This window comes from Arvicola amphibius, chromosome X (genome assembly GCF_903992535.2).
Source record: "Arvicola amphibius chromosome X, mArvAmp1.2, whole genome shotgun sequence".
Taxonomy (NCBI): Eukaryota; Metazoa; Chordata; class Mammalia; order Rodentia; family Cricetidae; genus Arvicola; species Arvicola amphibius.
In genome coordinates, this window is record NC_052065.1 from 135295455 (window position 1) to 135321863 (window position 26409).

At 46.3% G+C, this 26409-nt stretch overlaps 3 protein-coding genes and 1 pseudogene across 3 annotated transcripts in view; 2 read left to right on the top strand and 2 right to left on the bottom strand.

The window, feature by feature from the left end:
• The window catches only part of LOC119804893 (X-linked lymphocyte-regulated protein 3C-like), a 4201-nt gene extending 591 nt beyond the window's left edge, over window positions 1-3610 (top strand). The window contains exons 2-5 of the mRNA XM_038316660.2: window positions 399-498; window positions 1858-1956; window positions 3372-3467; window positions 3554-3610. Of these exons, the coding sequence (XP_038172588.2) occupies window positions 399-498; window positions 1858-1956; window positions 3372-3467; window positions 3554-3610 (352 nt within the window). The remainder of the gene's footprint in view (window positions 1-398; window positions 499-1857; window positions 1957-3371; window positions 3468-3553) is intronic.
• Window positions 1-26409, bottom strand: part of LOC119805466 — a 170351-nt pseudogene that overhangs the window by 132845 nt on the left and 11097 nt on the right.
• On the top strand, window positions 9036-10594 carry LOC119805464 (40-kDa huntingtin-associated protein). Its single transcript, XM_038317428.1, has one exon. It carries the CDS (start codon window positions 9117-9119, stop codon window positions 10254-10256), a length of 1140 nt encoding a protein of 379 aa, XP_038173356.1. The 5' UTR covers window positions 9036-9116; the 3' UTR covers window positions 10257-10594.
• On the bottom strand, window positions 18584-22785 carry LOC119804899 (X-linked lymphocyte-regulated protein 3C-like). Its single transcript, XM_038316667.1, has 5 exons — window positions 22640-22785; window positions 21697-21796; window positions 20239-20337; window positions 18727-18822; window positions 18584-18640 (listed from the first exon to the last, which is right to left on the bottom strand). The coding sequence occupies exons 1-5, from the start codon at window positions 22783-22785 to the stop codon at window positions 18584-18586; spliced, it is 498 nt and encodes a 165-aa protein (XP_038172595.1).

The following is a 26409-nucleotide window of genomic DNA, read 5'->3' on the forward strand; positions in this document are numbered from 1 at the left end:
GGGACAACGTGAGGAAGAACGGGTAGGCCACCTCAGAAGTCTCTGATGGGAGCAGATGGGCATGCTCCTTGGACCTGTTCTTCAGAAAGAGAGAACTAACCACAAGTCGTGTCTGTCAGACAGACGAATATTTGTGGAAAGATAGTAAAACAATAGTTCTTCCTGAGTTTTCTGGCACAAAGGCATGTGAAGATACTTCTCTCTCAGCAGGGAGGAGCAAAAGCTGCGATGTAAAATGAAATAATCCACATCAGCTTCCTTTTCCCTGTCTGCATAGTTTAGATGCCATTTCCCCATCCTCCGCCTATAGCGTTAGTGAGGGCAAGTCAGTCGTGCTTCGAATGCACTTTCTTCATATTGGGATGGAATATCGCACTGTTCCTTGCTATCATTTGCAGGCAGAAACTTTATCAAGAATATTCTCTTCAGATGAAGACTTTGAAAAGAAAGTTATCCGAGGATGCAGCCGAAGTCAAGAAACATGCAAAAAAACTCGCTGTGAGTATCAAGCAGCTTAGCTTTCAAGGAATCCATTGTGTCAGCATCAGAAGTAGCAGGGCTTCCTGCAGCCAGTCTGGAGGGAAGGGACAAGACAAGAACTTAGGGAGGCAAGCAGGGTGGTGGATGTGGTGACAGGAGACTGGCCACTGACCGTTTCCCCCTGGATTGTTCTTCTCCCGCAGAGAGATGATAAGGTCAGGGATGGGTTAGCAGCCAGCGTGGTGGGGGGCAGGTGAGCAGGCACTGCCTGGAGAGTACAGGAGAAGGTATGGGATTGTATCCTAAGAGGGAGTCCTTTCTGATCCACCCAAGAAGTGAAGACACCAGGGCAGGAGGCCCACCAGAGCCTTCTGACACAGTGACGAGGGAGGCAGAGTGAGAGCAGTCCCTGTGGCTGCGGCAGAGCAGGTGGAGGCTTAGCGTTCAGTGCTTGGAGTTCAGACCAGCCCACTCCCAGAGGTGAGGAAGGCAAGGCTTTAATCCGTGATGGCCATGGGATGAATGACTCCCCTTTAACCTGGAGATTTGAATGAGGTTTTTATGAGGTTTGGGGCACAAATTCCTGACACCGAACAGTGCCATCTTTGAGGGAATCTTCCTTCCTGGTGGAGGATGGAGCTGCCCTCCTGGAGATTCTGACTTCCAAAGGTGGGGTGGCCAAGGCTGGGATGAGGAGGGAGATGGAGGTGCCTCCCTTCCCCCCGTCCAGTCCAGTGGGCAGGAGCATGGCTCCTGCAATCCCACCGTTTGGAATGCAGTCACGGTTCAGTCCCTCGCTAGTCATGCTCACGCGGGAAAATAATTTATCTCTGTGTCTCAGATGGCTAGGCATGAGAGGAGAGATACTTAAGGTCCCCATCTCACGGAATTGGTTTCAAAATACTCTTCTAGATGTGCATTCTTATATTGGTCCAGCACATTATCCGACGTAAGTCTTACAGAATCCTTCCCTGTTAAGCAGGGCAGCTGTGGGCTCTACTCTTACTGGCAAGAACAAAAGGGAGTGGGTTCCTCTGTAGGGTGTGAGAGACGATGGGGCCTCTCAGGGTGATTTCTATAAACAAAGGGTTCACCAGCTATGGCAGCCTCTAATGGATGGGTTTTCAAGTCTTCAGAAACTAACAGCAATGTTTTAGATACTGTTACGTAGGAAAACGTTCCATTAAATGAATGCGATTCTCATTACTACGGTAATTTTTTAGTTTTAGATAACTCATGTGGAGTGGTCATTGTGTTTGAAAAATTACTAGTTGTTTCCTTGTATATGTTTTGCATAAATATGATACAGGGTCGTGTTTTGTGATATTTCTGAGTTTTCCTGTATTGTTCTTAGATCTTTTACTGTCTGTGTTGCAGAATATCTTTAAGGAGCAGCAAAAATTTATTCATCAATCTCTGGGTGTTCAGAAGAAGAGAATGGAAGAATTTAAAGATCTGTGTGAACAGTACTTGGAGGTCTGTTGTACATTCTGAAAGCAACCCCCACACAGGGGCATTGAATACTCCGGCGTTCCTCCCATGCTTTGGCTTATACCTTCGGAAAGTTACCTGTAAACATCTCCCTGTAGGCAGAGGTTTCTGTCCCGCCCGGTCCCGCAGTCATTCAGTCCCAAAGAAGCACACAGAGACCTACATTATTTATAAACTGGTTGGCCTATTGGCTCAGTCTTCTCATTAACTCTCTTATCTTACATCTCAACCCATAATTCTTGTCTGTGTTAGCCACGTGGCTTGGTACCTTTTATCAGCGAGGCATTCTCACCTTGTCTCCTTTTGGACTGGGTGACAACTGAAGACTGACCCTTTCCTCTTCCCGGAATTCTCCTGTTCTCGTGGCCGCACCTCTATTTCCTGCCTGGCTACTGGCCAGTCAGGGTTGTATTAAAACAGTGCAAGACCGTTTTACCAGAGCATCTTCCAGCATTTTCCTCATGGTGTCATGGTTCCATGTAAACCTAAGTACAAAATGAGTTTTACTTTTAGAGTTCACATATGGTGGGTAGAGTCCTTTGAAGCAGGAATTGCTGCCTTGGCGATTTCATCCAGAGTTGTTCGTATTGTATGGTGCATTGATGCCTTTCAGACCGTCTGTTCTAGTCTCACAGTGCATTTTCCCTTGGGTGTGTATGTGCGCTGAGGTACACGCACGTGCACGTTCTTCTGGGTGTGTGTGCGAAGGTCAGAAGCCAACCAACCTTGGGAGTCCTCGGTCACTCTCCTTCGTATCTTTTTGAGACAGGATGGCTCACTGAACCTGGAACTCGCTTGCCACTGTGGCTAGGCTGGCTCTTCACCAGGTCACAGGGGTGGCGGGCCCTGCGGAAGAGGTCTTGCAAAGTTTTATAAGCACCCCCCGCCCAGCATTTAACACAAGCATTTAGATGTGGCATGTGCTATTTCACTCACTACTGAAGGCACTGTGGGGATGGAATCCTTGAGTTTTAATTTCATGGTGTTCATTGGTACATGGCAAGCTACTCCAGCTCCAAAAGAAATGAGTGAGTGGCAGTAAATGAGCTCATGCCTCATGCTCTCTGCTTTCATTGGGTTTCATTTGCTCTTCTTCTTGATTTGCGGGGAGAGGGATCCTGGGATCTCCCACATGCTAGGTAGGCAAAGCACCCTTCCCCGATCCCCTCCCCCTTCCACTGCTAATGCCGCATGGTTGAACTTTCAGCAGTGGGTTGTGGAGTGGTAACGTCTGTGTCTCTTTGGTGGGTGATGGATCTCCACGTTGCACATGTTGTATGCTTGATTTGGAATAATCAGAGCATGTCTTTTCACCACATTACTCCCTTTTAAATATTGCTGTTCGCATTTGTAAACAAAATGACCAGGGCTGATTTCTGCCCATGTCTCTTTTACTTTAGAAACTTGTAAGACTGAGGGATTCTCGGGGAGATTGCCTGGTTGAAGAGCTGAGACGTCTAATAGCCACCTTGGAAATAAAACTGCTGCTGCTGAACGTAAGTACTGAGCCTTTCAGGCCAAACTGAGGCTTGACAAGCACTGTTTATTTTAAACCCATTTAATATGCCCTTGTACTTAACAGTGCCAGCAAGAGAGTGCTGCTGATCAACTGTCTCTCCTGGATCTGCTATTCTCATAATACTCTGAAGAAATGAAAGTCGATACTAGGGGAGCGATTCTCTCATGGAAATTCTCTGGGAGAAGCTGCTTGTGGTTTGTGGCTTCAGCGACTACATCTTCTTGTGTTCTCCTGTTCCTAAAGATACCCCTTTCTGCTAAAACCCAAGTAAACCGAAGGATTTGTGTGACAGCAGTCCAGAGATGTCTATAGGATCCTCCAGCCCACGGGTCGTAATGGCAAGTTTTTCTTGGTAGCATCGTAATTAATGGTTAGCAGTGCATTGATGTCGATACAGTGGGGTCTTGTACCTCAGTATCAATTTCCCAATTTAGAAGGCAAGGCACAAGAGTGGTCCATCCTTGTCATCTTCGGAGAAATAATTAAAGAAGACACACTCTTACCATTGCATGCTGCCGTTACATTTGTTCAGTCATGGAGCCTATGGGAATGACGATAACCCTGCAAAGGGAATGTGTCCTGTAGACTTGAAAAGACTGTGCCCCAGAAGTAGTGAAATTGGTAGAATCCATTAAAACTCCTGAATGTGAAAAAGATGTAAGTATTGTGACGAGTATGTGAAAATGTCACTTGGCGACAAAATGTATAAAAGGTCTTTCAATGCAATGTGGTCTGCTACCTGATGTCAACTGCCTGTCACATTAAGAGTTGGGCCTTCGTATGCCTATAGCTCAGTTCCTCATTGTTTATGTATTTCCTCCTTTGTATGGATAGCAGTAACTGAGAATGTTTTGTGCTTCAAATTTATTGTGCACGTAGTATGTGAACATCAGTGATATACAAGGTCTTCTGTACACTTAAGACTCTTGTCCTGTGGTTCCCTTCATATACATATATATATACATATATATATACACACACACACCCACACACACACACACACACACACACACATATACATATACCATGGGAAATCTTTACTTGGAAACATTTGGTTTAATAAATATGAAATTGTTTCAGACTTGCTGGGATGTTTCCTGTAATTGCGCTCCCTTCCTGGCGTTTCATGCCTTTTCAAACAAAAATGGTCCCATGCAAACTCACGTTTCTGCATGGGGCCACTCGTGGTCCTGACCACTTGTCTCATCGTGTCCTGTGGTGCAGAAGCATTAAAAACAAGAGTGGGTTCGGCATCTCCCATTTTCTACAAGTGGAATTCATTTCTCCACAGTCAATGAGAGAGCTTCCCCTCTGGCTGGGATCATGTTACTTCCTAAACTGAATCATCTCGGAGAACTTTGCCCAAAATATGTGTGATTGTATGGACCTTCAGTACTGCTTCCAGCATTGAATATCTCCTACTTGAGATATTCTTCAGTACCAGATGAAAAATACATTAACATATCATTGAATCCTATATTATTTGAGTGTGTACCCCTGTTTGTATGTGTGTCTGTCTACGTGTGTGTGTGCGTGTGTGTGTGTGTGTGTGTGTGTGTTTCCCGCGGGTTTGTCTCGTCTCGCTTCCGGCGGGCTTTCTTTCGCGCCGCTCCCCCTCTTTTGTCTGTGGTCCCCTTGTCCTTTGTTCCTGTGTTACCCTTTGTGTGAATGCATGTGTGTATTGTGTATGCATGTGTGCGCAGAAATATTTTGGTATGTGGTGCATGTGTAAATGTGTTCATATGTGTAGACACTTGTTTTTGAATGCATGTGTGCACCTCTGTGTATGTGTGCAAGTGTGTGTAAATCTTTTGGTATGTGGAGCATGTATATGTGTTCACATATGTAGCACACATGTGTGAATGTGTGTGAGAATGAGTGTGCAGATCTATTGGCATGTGGTACATATGTTTATGTGATCATATGTGTAAGTGGAGACTTCACGTTGATTTCCCGGCCACCCAGACCCAAATAATCACACAAAAATTTTATTAATTACAACACGGTTTGGCCGGCGGGCCAGGCATATTCCTCGCTAGGTTGTACATCCTAAATTAACCATTTCTATTCATCTGTGTATCACCACGAGGCTGTGGCTTACCAGTAAGTTTCCAGTGTCTGTCTCCTTTGGCAGGTGCATGGCATCTACCTGACTCTGCCGTCTTTCTCCCTGCATTCATTTTAAATTTCCCACCGAGCTCTGTTCTGCCCTGCCATTGGCCAAAGAAGCTTCTTTATTAACCAGTAGTAATAAAACATATTCATAGCATACAGAGGGGAATCCCACATCACGTGTGTATAACTCATGTGCATGAATGCATGAGTGGTAGCTCTCAAAATCCATAAGAAGCCCATAACAATCTGTTAATAATTTCTATTACACACTTACAACATGGAACGAGTCCTGAAGATCAAAGTCATTTTAGTAGTCTCATTAATCTAGAATACTGACATGATGAAAATAGGTTGGAGATCTATTCCAAATGTTTGAAACACAAATATTCCTATCTCCCCTATCCACAGTAGGTTTTCAAAGCTTGTTTTGTGTTAACAAATACCATAAGCACACAGGTATTTCTCAACAGCACTTTAAAATCTCATTATAAATTTTTTCATGATTTTTCACTGCATTTAAACATTTTTAAATATTTTGACCATTTCATACACTCATCTACCACCCCCTAATTCTGTTAACACATTTTTTTCTGAACAATTTAAAATTGTTGAAATAGGTGTTTTCTGGGGGTGTTCCTGAAATAACCTGACAAATATAGAAGGAAAAACACATTATGAAAATTCAGGGAGAATGGAAGGCTTACCAAAATTTGACTCTATTTAATGCATAAAATTGAGAGCTTGGGAGATAGGGAGATGGGCCATCCAGTGCCATCCAGTGCCCTCCACCAGAACCCAAAAGCACATGCACACAATCTACACACAGACAGAGACAACAAAGAAATGAATAGTAAAATATACTCCAATACGGTTTGAATTCTAGACATATTTCTGATCCTGTCATTTATAGAAAAGTTTTCTTTCCACCAGTATTAAAAGCACATTTATTCAGTCTGCAAGAAAGAGAAAGCACAATCCTGCCTAGCACCATTAAGACTGAGCAGGAGAAGATCCATTATGCCTGCCCTGTACTGTCCACCTCCAGTTAGGAGGAGAAAACACAGGTCCATCTGACTCTTGGTAACACTGGGCAGTTGGGCACTATTATGGTGAGCAAATATATGTTACATTGAGGTCCTGCTTGTTGGGGTTTCTGTCCTGCACAGTTTCCACAGCCGGTAGGGCCCAAAGAATCACACAGAGATCTCCATTAGTTATAAACTGGTTGGCCCCTTAGCTCAGGCTTCTTTTTAACTCTTGTAACTTATATTAACCCATTATCCTTTTCTATGTTAGCCACATAGCTCAGTACCTTTTTCAGTGGGGCAGGTCTCATCCTCCTTCTTCGGTGTCTGGACAGGACTGGGGAAAGAGCTTCCTTCTTTCCAGAATACTCCTGTTCTCCTTGCCCCACCTCTACTTCCTATCTGGTTGTCCCACCTATACTTCCTGTCTGGCTACTGGCCAATCAGCGTTTATTTAAAACATAATTGACAGAATCCAGAATTGTCTCACACCACTTCCCTCTGTTTTTTTTTAACCAAAGAAATATATCCATAGTCTTTTATTTGGGAATGTGGGCGTAGTATTCCAGGCTAATTCCTGCTGTTTGGGGGCACTGATAATCTTATGGGGACCTAAAAAAATTTTTGAATCATGATCAAGGAGTATCCTGTGATTCTTGATCATCTCAGGTGTTGAAGGAGCAGCGGGCTGTGTCCCGCCACCCCGCTAGCTTTACCCAAAATAATTACACGGAAACTGTATTCTTTTAAAACACCGCCTGGCCCATAGTTTCAGCCTCTTATTGGCTAATTCTCACATCTTCCTTTAACCCATATTTAGTAATCTGTGTAGCACCACGAGGTGTGGCTTACCAGGAGAGATCTTAACCTGCATCCATCTCGGAGAGGAGAAGCATGGAGACTCACTATGGCGACTGCCTGAAGCATCTCCCCACTCCTGCTACCCAGCATTCTGTTCTGTCTACTCTGCCTACCTAATTTTCTGTTCTTTTAAAGGGCCAAGGCAGTTTTCTTTATTAATTAACCAATGAAAGTAACATAGACAGATAACTCTCCTCCATCACTCAGGAAGCAGTCTTGAATCTGTTCTGGATGTAGAACTCAGAATGAAAATTTGGTTCCGATTGTTATGTCAACCTGGATCAAACTTCGGGGAGTGTGGTGCTAGGCAGGTTTTCTACCCGTGTATTCAACACAGTAAAATCAGGGGTAAAGTCTCCTGGACTAATACAATTCCTGGTACAGGAGGAAGCACAATTACATCAAAACTCAGCTCATGGTGTCCCCAGAAGCTCCTCACCCTGGAGCTGCTGGACGTGACTGTCTAAACAGCAGGCTGCTCAGTGAACTTTTCCTATTCACCACCATCTCTCAGGCAGCCTGGCTTGGTCTTTGTTGTCCATGTCAATACTAGCTACTACCTGCTGCTGACTGGCCAGCCCAGTCCCTTCCTTCTGTTGTGTTTTTATTAAGACTTTAGTTCCAGAACCACATCGGTTTGCTTCCCTGGCTTTTCCTTTGGGCATGGGGTGGGGTTGGGGGTGGGTGTGAGGGTGTCAGTGTGGGTAGAGGGCGAGGTGGGCCTAGTTGGAGGAACTCGGAGTGGGGGTGGTTCTGGGTGCTAGTGGCCACAGGCTGTTCTTCCTCTGGGCAGGAGGTGGGAGTGGAAGGTGGGGGAGGAGGGTGAGGCGGGCCTAGTTGCAGGATCGCAGTGGTGTTTGGGGTGCAGGTGTGGAAGGCAGGCAAGGATGTGGAACAACCTCTCTGGAGGGAGACGAGGAGGACCTGGGTAGGGGGTACACGACTTGGCCCTGAACCAGTGTGGGTCAGCCCGGCCAGCTGCATCAGATAGATAGCCTCCTCAGGAGACCACAGAGCAGAGGGAACCCCTGTACAAAGATGGGCTTTTGGCTGGAGATGCAGATGTGAACATAACAGTGGCATGTGGGCACTAGGGCCATGGAGGATTATGATTCGTTATTCATCCTGGCATTGTCAGCAAGATCTACCAGGAGGCCGCATTGGTAATGGGTGTAAGTGATCTGTAAACTACCAATGGCTCCGGCCAGGCCAGGGCCAGTTCTAGCCTGAGCAGGCTGGTCTCAGGTTTGTGGAGGCTGGTTAGGGTCTAGAGCCTAAGCCCCGCCCTACAGTATTTGCATACTCGGCGTCCTTGGGACATCCTACTCCAGGTGTCACCCAGCCCCGCCCCCAGAGGCTGTTATTTACATATGGGCCTGGTAAGCACAGAGACCCCGCCCTACTTCTCTGATTGATTTTCCTGGAATGCAGTACTCTGCAGCACTCTGCATATCACCGGGGAAACGGGGGGGGGGGAGGGCGGGAGCTCTGGCGCACCTAAGGCGGAAGCTGAGTTGCTGCTTAGTTAGTCACAGTGAGGACAAAGCGCTAGCCTTGACGTAGCTGCATCTGCGGTCCTCAGCGCACCCCAACCGGAAGTCAGAAGGCGCGGCCAGCCTGTTGACATGGCGGCGGGCTCAGCATCCTCCCTGGGTGGCGGTGCATGGCCCGGCTCCGAGCCTGGGGACTTCTTGGCCCGCTATAGGCAGGTGTCCAACAAGCTCAAGAAGCGATTCCTGCGGAAGCCGAACGTGGCCGAGGCCGGGGAGCAGTTCGCACAGCTGGCCCGTGAGTTGCGCGCCCAGGAGTGCCTGCCCTATGCCGCTTGGTGCCAGTTGGCCGTGGCGCGCTGCCACCAGGCGCTCTTCCACGGGCCCGGGGAGACGCTGGCCCTCACCGAGGCCGCCCGACTCTTCTTGCGGCAGGAGTGCGACGCGCGCCAGCGCCTCGGCTGTCCGGACGCCTGGGGCGAGCCTCTGCAGGCGGCCGCCAGCGCCCTGGGCGCCGCCGTGCGCCTTCACCTCGAGCTGGGCCAGCCCGCCGCTGCTGCCGCTCTGTGCCTTGAGCTGGCTGCCACCCTTCGCGCCCTGGGCCAGCCGGCCGCCGCCGCGGGTCACTTTCAGCGCGCTGCTCAGCTGCACCTGCCCTTGATGCCGCTGGCCGCGCTGCAGGCGCTCGGCGACGCTGCCTCCTGCCAGCTGCTGGCGCGCGACTACACCGGCGCCCTGGCGCTCTTTACACGCATGCAATGTCTGGCACGGGAGCATGGCAGCCACCTGGTGCAGCACCCCGAGCTGCCGCCGCCTCCTGGGCCCCAACCGCCCCCGCGGGGACCGCAGCCGAGACCTGGCTTGGCCCCGACCCTGCCCCTCCCGCTGCTCCCGGACCAAGCCCCAGGCTCTGCTGCGCCCTCTCCCGGTACACTGGGTGCCTTCGCAGACATCCTTGTCAGGTGCGAGGTGTCCCGCGTGCTGCTGCTGCTGCTCCTGCAACCACCGCCCACCAAGGTGCTGCCCGAGCATGCCCAGACCCTGGAGAAGTACTCCTGGGAGGCTTTTGACGGCCATGGCCAGGATAGCAGCGGCCACCTTCCCGAGGAACTGTTTCTGCTATTGCAGTCCCTGGTCATGGCTGCCCATGAAAAGGACACGGAAGGCATCAAGAAGCTGCAGGTAGAGATGTGGCCTCTGCTGACTGCTGAGCAGAACCACCTCCTTCACCTTGTTCTGCAGGAAACCGTTTCCCCCTCGGGCCAGGGGGTCTGAAAAGTCTCCTGAACCAAACGACCTTTCCTCCTGGTACCAACTTGTTTTATCTTTGGGGATAGGTGATGGAAGATCTTGTGATCTTGCTTCTGTTTTTCTTGTTTCTGTTGCCACAGTGGTAGTTTAGCTGTGCTTGCCTAGCTTGTTACATAAATTAGTGCCCTCTAGGTCCATGCATACTGCCTCATATGAGGTAACTTTGTCCTTAAAGGCTGAACGAGACTGCACTGTGTAACAATCTGCTTTCTCTATACACCAGTTGCTGGATACTATATTGATTCATTTTCCTGGTTGTTGTAAGAGACAATAAACACGGGAAGACAGGTGTCCCTTTGGCATATTGGTTTCCTTTTGTTTTATTCCTGGTGGAGTTTGGCATCATCAAGAAGTATTTAGAAAAGATTGAATATTTTTGTGTCTCAAAAGTCATGAGGATTTGCCAATTTGGTCATACCCCTCTCGTAATATATTTTCTTTCATTCCCATATAAATTAGCTTAGCAGTCTAGGGAGTAGGAAAAGCAGCAGGTGATGTGAAATGTAATTGTTATGATCTCTCACACACATTCCAGATTGACTTTTACCCTCTGCATACTCTGCTAGACTGGGTTCTTCCTGACTGAGTGATGGAAACCTTTCTTCTGAGTAGGACATTTGAGCTCTGGTGATATCCTGCCTTTATTGGGTTGCAGCAAGTTTCCATTATCCAGAAGTTTTGGGCAAGAGATTACTCAAGGTCTTTGGAATAGGTTCTCTGTTTCCAAACCAGGGTTCTGATTGCTCCCATTCTAAAACAACATACAGGTACCCCTATGCAATCAAGATCTATCTTCCCAGCCAATACCTAGAGCCCCTTTCTGCCTTTTAGTTCAGTGTCCTGATAAATATAATTCCCTAAAACTATAATTGATTGGTATTCCCTTAAACATGATTGCCTTGCAAACTAGTACTACTAAACTATATAACCCAATGCACCTGGGACAGGGTAGCAAAGAAATGTTTTCAACTGAGTATTAGGTGAACTGGTGGCCGATTTCACTTTTCTCTGTAGTTCCCAGATCCTTGCATCTTTGCTTTCAGAAATATGGCATCATTCCAAAGACTGGATTGAGGCACCCAGCACATCTGGCAGGGTAGTATTCCAACTTTCCTAAGTGTTTTTCCCATGTTGTCACCCTTTTTAACCAGAGATAGACACATCATTCTATAAAGGCCCATGATAACTGGCCAAAAGGGTATGTGGTAAAAGAAAACAAAAATAAAGAAAAAAAAACCAATGAATTCCATGTGCTGCCTTACTCTGTTTCTTATTGCTAATAACACAGTTGGTGCCAACTATAAAGAACAGGTTTATTATGGCTTGTGCTTCGGGTCGATTTGTGCTGGTGGCTTTCTTAACGTTCAGTGTCCCAAAGTGGTACTGGACAGTGATCACAAAAGACTGGAGAGGTACAAGAGACCTAGGCAGATCTGCTTTCCTATGGGATACATTTTCAAATTAACGTATCCTAAAGGTCACACCTCCAACTAACCATACACTATCTTCTGATATCTTCATGAAACAATGGGAGTTTGTGTAGGCAGTTTTCCCATCCCAGGAACTGTTTCCAAATTACCACACAGAGACTTATATTAATTGTAAATGCTCGGCCAATGGCTCAGGCTTATTACTAACTAGCTCTTACTTGTTAAGTTAACCCATATTCCTTATTTACACTCAGCCATGTGACGGTACCTTTATCTGCATGGCATGTCCATCTGCTCCCTCTGCATCTGGCTGGCGACTCCTGACTAGGCTCTTTTCCTTCCCAGTGTTCTCAATTTGGCTTTCCCACCTAACTTTATCCTGCTCAGCTATTGGCCAGTCAGCTTCTTTCTAACTACATAGCTGAGACTGTATTCCAAATCACAAAAACAAATCTTCACAGTATACGAAAGGATTATTCCACAGCATTTCCCCCTTTTTGCCAAAGTAAAAAAGAAGGTTTTAACTTTAGGAGAATATGAGATTATATATAACCGAACACTTCTTAAGTAAGAATTATAGTTAACGATATACTTCCATTTGTATTCTTGCAAAATTAGAGAAAATAATCTATTATCTATCTTATGTTGGTGAGTCTTAAGTTTTATACCTAATTAACTTTCTATCATGAGTAAGTTTAGCTATATAGTCTTCACTTCCATCAAAGACCCCGCAAGGGTGAAAATGCTACCTAATGTCAGACATCAGGCTGTCTGGAGAGTCACCCAAAGTTCTTCTGTAATGTTGGGGCATCCACCTCTGACCTACAGACCTAGCATATCTGACAGACTTTCTGTGAAGCAGGGAATTCTCAAGGACTATCTACCTTATCTTAGCAAAGTTCAGCAGTCGCCTTTCTTGTATCCTGCTGGTCCAGTTTGGACAGTAACTGTTAGCAATGGAGGCAAGGGCAGTTTCTTTACCCACATGGCTAGCTTTTGCTATAAAGAAAACAGTGCATACAGAGTTTCTTTGATGCCCATGATCTCTGAAGTACATTGGTGCTGCCAGGAGCAGACATGTTTCACTGTAATGAAAAGACTTAGGTTATTAAACATATTAAGTGCCTAATGTCTTATTCTCCTAATCTTTCTAACGAATATCATTTCTTCTTGATATCTGGTGCTGTCTTGTTCTCAACCTTCCTAATGCTGCAACCCTTTAATACAGTCCCTCATGTTGTGGGGACCCAAACCAAAAAATTGTTTTCATTGCTACTGCATAAGTCTAATTTTGCTACTGTTATGAATTGGAAAGTAAATATCTGTGTTTTCCGATGGCCTCGGGTGACCCCTGTGAGACGATCATTTGACACCCCACCCTGTAGGGTATGCAGGCCTCAGGTTGTGATCCACGGGATTAAAGACTCTCAAAAGGTGCCATGTCAAGTTTGCTCTCTCTAGTCCTGGCACCAACGTGAATGGCTGAAGAGACTGGCTAGCTTTAAAGTGGTATGTATGGCTCTGGCAAGCCTTGCCCTCTCTCCTATTCCCTCTACCTTGCTAAAGATGGTTAGATTACATTCCTAAAGCTAGCCACCAAGGTCCATTCCCTTATGTGTTCATATCCTCTTCCTGAGGTTGACTAGCAAAGTCCAGCAATCAGAAGCCCCTTTTGCTTCACCTAATTAACATGGCCAATTAAACACCTCATCCCAACACACACATAAGAGAGAATCCTGTATAAGTCAGTGTTGTCTAGGTGAATAGCACCAATAGAAAAATGTATACACCCACACACACACACACACACACACACACACACATACACACACACACGGGGTGGGTGGAATTATTTGACTACCTTACCCAATTGGGTGCTGGATAGTCCAAAAATGACTTTCTGCATGTCAGACAGTGGGATAATTCAGTATCAGCTAAACTGACAAGCTGGAAGCCTCGGCTCAGGGAGAACAAATGATGCAGTCCCAATCCAGGCCTGGAAGCTCCCTGGACTGTAGCTGATGTGCATCTCCATTAGATGGCTGGAGGCTCTGGAGTCTTGTGGCCATGAGTGATGGTGACGGTACTACATGCTCTAGCTCAGGAAGGATGAAGCTAGGCTGCCCTGGCAGGCTTTCTCTTCTTTAATTCTGCCTGGGCTCCCAGACTACTGCATGGAAAATCCACACCCAGGGAGAAACCTTCCCCCTTAGTCTCCTAGAAATCCGGAAATCCGTCCTCTCTGACAATGATGCTGGAACAGACATACCAGAAGTGAGCTTCCCTAATTCTACTCTAGATGTCTGTCAATCCAGCCACGTTGACAACATAGACCAACAAAGACATGCTGCCTTATATTTAGAGACATTTATAAGCTCAAGGGAGTATCCTGGGTGGCCACCAACACAATACGGCATGAAGAAAATGCTGTATTACATACAGTATATATTATTTAACACATACATGACATGGCACATTCGCATGAGGGACAAGCAAAGGAAACCCTGTTATCCACAGGCAAATGAATGCAACGGAACATCACATAACAGGAAGAGAGCTACACCAAGTGTCACATGTATCCTTTTATCTCATACATGAAAACCAACCAAACAAACAAACACAATGAAACACATGGAGCAGAAAGTAGGATAGGCCAGGCTGTGAAGAGGTCTGTGATATGTAGCATCTGAGATCAGGGAGAAGGTAGCAGTATGGCGAGGCTGTGCATCATCTATGCACGTGTGTACATGGGACAAAATGGCACTATAGATGTCATTCATTTCTAACAATAATGTTACTGACCATGAAATAAAGATGGGCAAGGATCATGGCTCAGGGGGTTAAGTTTTGCCATGCAAACATGAGAACCTGAGTTCAGATCACCAGCACCCACAGAAAATTCAGGCACAGCAATAATCTTAAACCCCAGAGACAGCATGTCTGGCATGTAGGACAGACTGCTGGATCCATCCGCAAAGCTCTATGGCCACTCTGCCTGACAAAATCAGTGAGAGACTGTGTCTTAAAAATAAGGTAAATCTACAGCCAACTAAGCTGCACAGGAGGTCCAGGTTGACATAACAATCTGAACCAAATTTTCATTCTGAGTTCTACATCCAGAACAGATTCAAGACTGCTTCCTGAGATGATCAAGACTCACAGGATACTCCTTGATCATAATACAAATTTTTTTAGGTCCCCATAAGATTATCAGTGCCCCCAAACAGCAGGAATTAGCCTGGAATACTACGCCCACATTCCCAAATAAAAGACTATGGATATATTTCTTTGGTTAAAAAAAAACAGAGGGAAGTGGTGTGAGACAATTCTGGATTCTGTCAATTATGTTTTAAATAAACGCTGATTGGCCAGTAGCCAGACAGGAAGTATAGGTGGGACAACCAGATAGGAAGTAGAGGTGGGGGCAAGGAGAACAGGAGTATTCTGGAAAGAAGGAAGCTCTTTCCCCAGTCCTGTCCAGACACCGAAGAAGGAGGATGAGACCTGCCCCACTGAAAAAGGTACTGAGCTATGTGGCTAACATAGAAAAGGATAATGGGTTAATATAAGTTACAAGAGTTAAAAAGAAGCCTGAGCTAAGGGGCCAACCAGTTTATAACTAATGGAGATCTCTGTGTGATTCTTTGGGCCCTACCGGCTGTGGAAACTGTGCAGGACAGAAACCCCAACAAGCAGGACCTCAATGTAACATATATTTGCTCACCATAATAGTGCCCAACTGCCCAGTGTTACCAAGAGTCAGATGGACCTGTGTTTTCTCCTCCTAACTGGAGGTGGACAGTACAGGGCAGGCATAATGGATCTTCTCCTGCTCAGTCTTAATGGTGCTAGGCAGGATTGTGCTTTCTCTTTCTTGCAGACTGAATAAATGTGCTTTTAATACTGGTGGAAAGAAAACTTTTCTATAAATGACAGGATCAGAAATATGTCTAGAATTCAAACCGTATTGGAGTATATTTTACTATTCATTTCTTTGTTGTCTCTGTCTGTGTGTAGATTGTGTGCATGTGCTTTTGGGTTCTGGTGGAGGGCACTGGATGGCACTGGATGGCCCATCTCCCTATCTCCCAAGCTCTCAATTTTATGCATTAAATAGAGTCAAATTTTGGTAAGCCTTCCATTCTCCCTGAATTTTCATAATGTGTTTTTCCTTCTATATTTGTCAGGTTATTTCAGGAACACCCCCAGAAAACACCTATTTCAACAATTTTAAATTGTTCAGAAAAAAATGTGTTAACAGAATTAGGGGGTGGTAGATGAGTGTATGAAATGGTCAAAATATTTAAAAATGTTTAAATGCAGTGAAAAATCATGAAAAAATTTATAATGAGATTTTAAAGTGCTGTTGAGAAATACCTGTGTGCTTATGGTATTTGTTAACACAAAACAAGCTTTGAAAACCTACTGTGGATAGGGGAGATAGGAATATTTGTGTTTCAAACATTTGGAATAGATCTCCAACCTATTTTCATCATGTCAGTATTCTAGATTAATGAGACTACTAAAATGACTTTGATCTTCAGGACTCGTTCCATGTTGTAAGTGTGTAATAGAAATTATTAACAGATTGTTATGGGCTTCTTATGGATTTTGAGAGCTACCACTCATGCATTCATGCACATGAGTTATACACACGTGATGTGGGATTCCCCTCTGTATGCTATGAATATGTTTTATTACTACTGGTTAATAAAGAAGCTTCTTTGGCCAATGGCAGGGCAGAACAGAGCTCGGTGGGAAATTTAAAATGAATGCAGGGAGAAAGACGGCAGAGTCAGGTAGATGCCATGCACCTGCCAAAGGAGACAGACACTGGAAACTTACTGGTAAGCCACAGCCTCGTGGTGATACACAGATGAATAGAAATGGTTAATTTAGGATGTACAACCTAGCGAGGAATATGCCTGGCCCGCCGGCCAAACCGTGTTGTAATTAATAAAATTTTTGTGTGATTATTTGGGTCTGGGTGGCCGGGAAATCAACGTGAAGTCTCCACTTACACATATGATCACATAAACATATGTACCACATGCCAATAGATCTGCACACTCATTCTCACACACATTCACACATGTGTGCTACATATGTGAACACATATACATGCTCCACATACCAAAAGATTTACACACACTTGCACACATACACAGAGGTGCACACATGCATTCAAAAACAAGTGTCTACACATATGAACACATTTACACATGCACCACATACCAAAATATTTCTGCGCACACATGCATACACAATACACACATGCATTCACACACACGTGTGCTACACATAGGAACAAATTTACCAATGTACCACATACCAAAATATTTTTTCTCCCTCTCTCTCTCCCTCCATCCCTCCTTCCCTCTCTACCTATCCCCCCCTCTCTTTCTCACACACACACACACACACACACACACACACGCACACACACACGTAGACAGACACACATACAAACAGGGGTACACACTCAAATAATATAGGATTCAATGATATGTTAATGTATTTTTCATCTGGTACTGATAGAATATCTCAAGTAGGAGATATTCAATGCTGGAAGCAGTACTGAAGGTCCATACAATCACACATATTTTGGGCAAAGTTCTCCGAGATGATTCAGTTTAGGAAGTAACATGATCCCAGCCAGAGGGGAAGCTCTCTCATTGACTGTGGAGAAATGAATTCCACTTGTAGAAAATGGGAGATGCCGAACCCACTCTTGTTTTTAATGCTTCTGCACCACAGGACACGATGAGACAAGTGGTCAGGACCACGAGTGGCCCCATGCAGAAACGTGAGTTTGCATGGGACCATTTTTGTTTGAAAAGGCATGAAACGCCAGGAAGGGAGCGCAATTACAGGAAACATCCCAGCAAGTCTGAAACAATTTCATATTTATTAAACCAAATGTTTCCAAGTAAAGATTTCCCATGGTATATGTATATGTGTGTGTGTGTGTGTGTGTGTGTGTGTGTGTGTGGGTGTGTGTGTGTATATATATATATGTATATATATATATGTATATGAAGGGAACCACAGGACAAGAGTCTTAAGTGTACAGAAGACCTTGTATATCACTGATGTTCACATACTACGTGCACAATAAATTTGAAGCACAAAACATTCTCAGTTACTGCTATCCATACAAAGGAGGAAATACATAAACAATGAGGAACTGAGCTATAGGCATACGAAGGCCCAACTCTTAATGTGACAGGCAGTTGACATCAGGTAGCAGACCACATTGCATTGAAAGACCTTTTATACATTTTGTCGCCAAGTGACATTTTCACATACTCGTCACAATACTTACATCTTTTTCACATTCAGGAGTTTTAATGGATTCTACCAATTTCACTACTTCTGGGGCACAGTCTTTTCAAGTCTACAGGACACATTCCCTTTGCAGGGTTATCGTCATTCCCATAGGCTCCATGACTGAACAAATGTAACGGCAGCATGCAATGGTAAGAGTGTGTCTTCTTTAATTATTTCTCCGAAGATGACAAGGATGGACCACTCTTGTGCCTTGCCTTCTAAATTGGGAAATTGATACTGAGGTACAAGACCCCACTGTATCGACATCAATGCACTGCTAACCATTAATTACGATGCTACCAAGAAAACTTGCCATTACGACCCGTGGGCTGGAGGATCCTATAGACATCTCTGGACTGCTGTCACACAAATCCTTCGGTTTACTTGGGTTTTAGCAGAAAGGGGTATCTTTAGGAACAGGAGAACACAAGAAGATGTAGTCGCTGAAGCCACAAACCACAAGCAGCTTCTCCCAGAGAATTTCCATGAGAGAATCGCTCCCCTAGTATCGACTTTCATTTCTTCAGAGTATTATGAGAATAGCAGATCCAGGAGAGACAGTTGATCAGCAGCACTCTCTTGCTGGCACTGTTAAGTACAAGGGCATATTAAATGGGTTTAAAATAAACAGTGCTTGTCAAGCCTCAGTTTGGCCTGAAAGGCTCAGTACTTACGTTCAGCAGCAGCAGTTTTATTTCCAAGGTGGCTATTAGACGTCTCAGCTCTTCAACCAGGCAATCTCCCCGAGAATCCCTCAGTCTTACAAGTTTCTAAAGTAAAAGAGACATGGGCAGAAATCAGCCCTGGTCATTTTGTTTACAAATGCGAACAGCAATATTTAAAAGGGAGTAATGTGGTGAAAAGACATGCTCTGATTATTCCAAATCAAGCATACAACATGTGCAACGTGGAGATCCATCACCCACCAAAGAGACACAGACGTTACCACTCCACAACCCACTGCTGAAAGTTCAACCATGCGGCATTAGCAGTGGAAGGGGGAGGGGATCGGGGAAGGGTGCTTTGCCTACCTAGCATGTGGGAGATCCCAGGATCCCTCTCCCCGCAAATCAAGAAGAAGAGCAAATGAAACCCAATGAAAGCAGAGAGCATGAGGCATGAGCTCATTTACTGCCACTCACTCATTTCTTTTGGAGCTGGAGTAGCTTGCCATGTACCAATGAACACCATGAAATTAAAACTCAAGGATTCCATCCCCACAGTGCCTTCAGTAGTGAGTGAAATAGCACATGCCACATCTAAATGCTTGTGTTAAATGCTGGGCGGGGGGTGCTTATAAAACTTTGCAAGACCTCTTCCGCAGGGCCCGCCACCCCTGTGACCTGGTGAAGAGCCAGCCTAGCCACAGTGGCAAGCGAGTTCCAGGTTCAGTGAGCCATCCTGTCTCAAAAAGATACGAAGGAGAGTGACCGAGGACTCCCAAGGTTGGTTGGCTTCTGACCTTCGCACACACACCCAGAAGAACGTGCACGTGCGTGTACCTCAGCGCACATACACACCCAAGGGAAAATGCACTGTGAGACTAGAACAGACGGTCTGAAAGGCATCAATGCACCATACAATACGAACAACTCTGGATGAAATCGCCAAGGCAGCAATTCCTGCTTCAAAGGACTCTACCCACCATATGTGAACTCTAAAAGTAAAAACTCATTTTGTACTTAGGTTTACATGGAACCATGACACCATGAGGAAAATGCTGGAAGATGCTCTGGTAAAACGGTCTTGCACTGTTTTAATACAACCCTGACTGGCCAGTAGCCAGGCAGGAAATAGAGGTGCGGCCACGAGAACAGGAGAATTCCGGGAAGAGGAAAGGGTCAGTCTTCAGTTGTCACCCAGTCCAAAAGGAGACAAGGTGAGAATGCCTCGCTGATAAAAGGTACCAAGCCACGTGGCTAACACAGACAAGAATTATGGGTTGAGATGTAAGATAAGAGAGTTAATGAGAAGACTGAGCCAATAGGCCAACCAGTTTATAAATAATGTAGGTCTCTGTGTGCTTCTTTGGGACTGAATGACTGCGGGACCGGGCGGGACAGAAACCTCTGCCTACAGGGAGATGTTTACAGGTAACTTTCCGAAGGTATAAGCCAAAGCATGGGAGGAACGCCGGAGTATTCAATGCCCCTGTGTGGGGGTTGCTTTCAGAATGTACAACAGACCTCCAAGTACTGTTCACACAGATCTTTAAATTCTTCCATTCTCTTCTTCTGAACACCCAGAGATTGATGAATAAATTTTTGCTGCTCCTTAAAGATATTCTGCAACACAGACAGTAAAAGATCTAAGAACAATACAGGAAAACTCAGAAATATCACAAAACACGACCCTGTATCATATTTATGCAAAACATATACAAGGAAACAACTAGTAATTTTTCAAACACAATGACCACTCCACATGAGTTATCTAAAACTAAAAAATTACCGTAGTAATGAGAATCGCATTCATTTAATGGAACGTTTTCCTACGTAACAGTATCTAAAACATTGCTGTTAGTTTCTGAAGACTTGAAAACCCATCCATTAGAGGCTGCCATAGCTGGTGAACCCTTTGTTTATAGAAATCACCCTGAGAGGCCCCATCGTCTCTCACACCCTACAGAGGAACCCACTCCCTTTTGTTCTTGCCAGTAAGAGTAGAGCCCACAGCTGCCCTGCTTAACAGGGAAGGATTCTGTAAGACTTACGTCGGATAATGTGCTGGACCAATATAAGAATGCACATCTAGAAGAGTATTTTGAAACCAATTCCGTGAGATGGGGACCTTAAGTATCTCTCCTCTCATGCCTAGCCATCTGAGACACAGAGATAAATTATTTTCCCGCGTGAGCATGACTAGCGAGGGACTGAACCGTGACTGCATTCCAAACGGTGGGATTGCAGGAGCCATGCTCCTGCCCACTGGACTGGACGGGGGGAAGGGAGGCACCTCCATCTCCCTCCTCATCCCAGCCTTGGCCACCCCACCTTTGGAAGTCAGAATCTCCAGGAGGGCAGCTCCATCCTCCACCAGGAAGGAAGATTCCCTCAAAGATGGCACTGTTCGGTGTCAGGAATTTGTGCCCCAAACCTCATAAAAACCTCATTCAAATCTCCAGGTTAAAGGGGAGTCATTCATCCCATGGCCATCACGGATTAAAGCCTTGCCTTCCTCACCTCTGGGAGTGGGCTGGTCTGAACTCCAAGCACTGAACGCTAAGCCTCCACCTGCTCTGCCGCAGCCACAGGGACTGCTCTCACTCTGCCTCCCTCGTCACTGTGTCAGAAGGCTCTGGTGGGCCTCCTGCCCTGGTGTCTTCACTTCTTGGGTGGATCAGAAAGGACTCCCTCTTAGGATACAATCCCATACCTTCTCCTGTACTCTCCAGGCAGTGCCTGCTCACCTGCCCCCCACCACGCTGGCTGCTAACCCATCCCTGACCTTATCATCTCTCTGCGGGAGAAGAACAATCCAGGGGGAAACGGTCAGTGGCCAGTCTCCTGTCACCACATCCACCACCCTGCTTGCCTCCCTAAGTTCTTGTCTTGTCCCTTCCCTCCAGACTGGCTGCAGGAAGCCCTGCTACTTCTGATGCTGACACAATGGATTCCTTGAAAGCTAAGCTGCTTGATACTCACAGCGAGTTTTTTTGCATGTTTCTTGACTTCGGCTGCATCCTCGGATAACTTTCTTTTCAAAGTCTTCATCTGAAGAGAATATTCTTGATAAAGTTTCTGCCTGCAAATGATAGCAAGGAACAGTGCGATATTCCATCCCAATATGAAGAAAGTGCATTCGAAGCACGACTGACTTGCCCTCACTAACGCTATAGGCGGAGGATGGGGAAATGGCATCTAAACTATGCAGACAGGGAAAAGGAAGCTGATGTGGATTATTTCATTTTACATCGCAGCTTTTGCTCCTCCCTGCTGAGAGAGAAGTATCTTCACATGCCTTTGTGCCAGAAAACTCAGGAAGAACTATTGTTTTACTATCTTTCCACAAATATTCGTCTGTCTGACAGACACGACTTGTGGTTAGTTCTCTCTTTCTGAAGAACAGGTCCAAGGAGCATGCCCATCTGCTCCCATCAGAGACTTCTGAGGTGGCCTACCCGTTCTTCCTCACGTTGTCCCAGTGTGGATCTCGGTACAGTAGCACAGTAAACACTGCTCCTGATAGCTATACGACATTGGAGGCATGGGCTTTTCATTTCTATGGCATCGAAAAGACGCTTGACTGACTGTGGGATGAATGCTTTGAGGATTTCAAGCTCAACGTGCCCAGCACATTCACGCCATGCATACACCTTTCATACTGTTCCACTGACTCAAAAGCAATGTGTTAAAACTTGGTCATCGTAATTCATGCCTGGGAAACTCAGCTGACTTCGGTTACGATGTGAGGGTATAACTTGACTAAAGGAAGTCTACCCTATACAGAAGTGCCAAGCCGAACACGTTATCCAACTGAGCTTCTGGCCCGTGGGGGTCACGGCTATTCCTCAACCTCTAGCCATCGTGCTTACTAACCAAATATCAAAGCATCTGGGATAACAGCACCAAGAAGCAACAACCGTACCTTTGCTCGCACTGGATTTTTAGAACATCCTCAAATTTCAGCTCCAAAGTTTCAAAAGACTCTGTGATGATCGCTGTGAATCTTTCACTGTTGCCCTGAAGAAAGTTCTTCTTGAGCTCTGTATTGAAATACAATCTTGAAACCATTACTGTAAAGTTCCCTCAACTTTAGTTTTCTACTTGGAAAAACAATTGCTATTAATAGAGGGAAACAATCTGTCAATGACAAGAATATCTGCCTCCTTTCTTTCAGTCAAGAATTTCAGTGGTTATGACCTTGATGTGAAATTGGAGAGCTGGACTTCAGTGTCTATATATTACATACAAAACACAGTGAAGGGAACTTAGCAAAACTGGCAAAAATGGGTTTCAAATCGCTGTGTAATTTCCTCGTGAGACATCATTATAAGGTAAAATTTAATCAATGTACATAATATGCTCCAGTTCTAGGACACATTCAGAGGGACTGTTGTATTAAAACGAAAGAGGACAAATATTTTGAAACAAAGTGTCTTGTTCTCATCATCCCCCACGAAAAGCAGTGTCATTATGTTGTTTCTAGATTGCATAATAGCGAGCATCTGTTCCTTACGCCTTTTCAAGCGTCATCTGTGAAGTCATGAACACACACACACATACACATCACATACACATCACATCCACATCACACACACACAGACACAGACATACACAGAGAGAGACACACACACAGAGAATCATACACAGACACAGATACAGACACACACAGACACACACACAGACACACACACACACACACACACACACACACAAACCACTTTAGGTTTGACTCTCAGACCAGTTGGTCCAGGCACCTGTCCAGGCCTTCCAGAGAGTCACTGTGACCCATGTGCTCCCAGAGAGGCATGTTGACTAGGCATGTGGGAGGTTTCCTGTGTGGCAGAAATTTCAGGTGGGGGAACCTAAAGGCACCAAAAAGCTTGAGCAAGAGTTATTAGCATCTGAAACCTCCTGCTATTCCAATAAAAGTTCATGCACATTATCCACTCAGTGCTCCACCCACCAAGAGATTTTAGGATGTCCCCTGGGCTGGACACAGCCCTACAGGGGCCCTTCTCTTTTAGTTGTTGTTGTTGTTGTTTTTTAATCTGGGGTGAAGGAATCTGGGTTCTTGGTGTCATGCAATGTGAGAGTCAGATCCAGCCTTGGATGCGTGCCAGCACTGTCAGGGGCTTTCCCACCCACCAAGAGATTTTAGGATGCCCCCTGCGATGGACACAGCCATATGGTAGCCCATCTTGTTTCTTCAAACCTGGAATGATTGAATCTGGGTCCTGGGTGTCATCTGACATGAGATTAAGAACTCTCTCGGATGCATTCCAGAACTTTCAAGGGCTTTACCACCCACCAAATGATTTTACGATGTCCTCCAGGTGGACACAGCCCTACAGGGGCCTATCTGCTTTGTTGTTGTTGTTTTGTTGTCATTGTTTCTGGGGTTTTTTTGGTTTTTGTTTTTGTTGTTGTTGTTTTTTTACCTGGGGTGACTGCATCTGGGTTCTTGGTGTCATCCCATGTGGGATTCGGATCCAGGCTCAGATGTGCGCCAGCACTGTCACGGGCTTTTCTCTCCCCGCTTGACATGGCTAGAATCTTCTTGGGCTAGACAGGACTCCAGTCACTACAGATACCAGGAGGAATTACTGGATGGCAATGGGAACAGGGGATTGGACTCCACAGGATGTGGCCAGATGTCCCGGCACTTGTACTGCAGCAAAGAGAGGGCAAGAGGATGTCACCAAAGTTCATTTCTGCGCCCTATCTCTATCTGAACGTGGAGCTCTCTGACCCACTACCTCTCAAGATTGGTCTTCTGCTGCTTTCCCGACCCTTGGGTGGCCAAATCCTGGGCACTGCTGGTGTAGGAGGGTCATCTGTCTATGTGTTACTTTCATTGGTTAATAAAGAAACTGCCTTGGCCTTTTGATAGGCCAGCCCTTAGGTGGGTGGAGTAGACAGAACAGAATGCTGGGTGAAAGAAAGCAGAGTCAGGCAGACGCCATGAAGCTCGGGCCCGAGATGGACGTAGGTTAGAATCTTCCCGGTAAGCCACCACCTCGTGGTGCTACACAGATTATTAGATACGGGTTAATCAAGATGTGAGAACTAGCCAATAAGAGGATGGAACTACTGGGCTAGGCAGTGTTTAAATGAATACAGTTCGTGTGTTATTATTTTGGGTGTAAAGCTAGCCATGCAGGAGCCGGGCAGGACGAAAAGCAGGCCAGCTCGCCTCATCACTACACACTGCCTCCGGCCTGTAAAACAAGGCACCAAATGCCCGTGTCTGGTTGGGAATGCATTGAGGGCCTGCTCAGTCACCTGGGCCATGTCTCCCAGCTCATAAGCTGTCCCAATCAGCCTTCCCAAGCCCTGTGGCCCTCTTGACCCCTCCCCAACCTTGCACTCTGGGGCCTCACTCAGTCCCATTTGGAAGCAAAGCTCCTGAGATCACCCCACAGGTTTCCCTTGGTCCTGCCTCTGTCCTGGCGTATGAGCTAAGTAAGGTTCTTCTCTGATCCCTGTCGCAACTGAGGAGACTCATAACAGAGTTACCCAGTAGCAAACCATCCACGTGGCTACTCTCCCGCCCTGGGAGCCTCCTTCTCCTGAGAGAGTTCCTATCTAGGCCTCACCACCCAAAGCACATCTCTCTGACTGGCGGCAAAGGCATACACGTCCGGGATTAAGTGGCCTAAAGTGGCACTTGTGAGATCTGGATGCAGAAGTTGCCTGGACTTTGGATGCAGAAGGGGCCCAGTCCTGCCCCACCCCCTGCAGACAGGCATTTCTGTCGTGGCAAGGGCTTTGGGTGCATGTCAGTGAGCCCCAGATGTCCCTTGAGGACTCCAGCTGGACACAAGGAGGAAAACATGGACAGTCACTACTTCCCCTTCTGTACCTCACTGCCACACCCAGCTCTCTTCAAACCTGCCACCCTCAGAACCCCATTCCCCCACTGCCTTGAGCGTTCTATTTCACTACCAGGCGAAAGTGGGTCTTTCAAACTTTGCCTCACAGATAAAGCTTGACCCTTCCGCCTCAAGGTCCCGCTCTCCTCCCCATAGGGCTGTGCATCCCTGCTGACCTGGGCTTGCGACTGAGTCTGCTGTTTACCCTGTCCCCTCGCCTCGGTGACCACACTTGACAATGCTCCTCTGAGAGGCTCCTTTCCCGCCCCTGTCAGACCGAGGCCCCACCTGTGGCACTCCTGAGGCTGCCTACAGGCCCTCGCATAGGTGTGAGGCTGCCCATCAGTCACCCATTCCCGACTCGGGAACTACAGTTGCCTAGGTGCTTGGTTGAAGTGCCCAGAGTTCGCTTTCAGACTGGTGAGCCTGTGGAACTCCTGCCAGCAGAAGCATCGCAGGAGGACCCAGTTGTCCCGTCAGGACCCAAAGACCACAAGAAAGAAAGGAACAAAACACGGCAGACGTGGAAAGTCCCTACCACCTCTTCTCAGGCCCTGACTCTGCCCCGCCCAGTGTTCTAGGGCCCAGCTGCCTTCATCAGCTCTTTTCATTCTTGCCTCTGGCGCCGCCTCTTCCAGCCTGAAGTGGAAGTGAGGCTCCCGAAGTCACCTCACAGGCCACCCTGGCCCCTCTCGCTCTGTGGTCCCTCTGTCCTGCGTCAAGAGCTTTCGTCCTCCTGATCCCTCTAAACCACCCCAGGAGCCCGGCCACAGTACCCCCAAACCCCCAAAACAAAGCAACAAAAAATCCCGTCACTCAC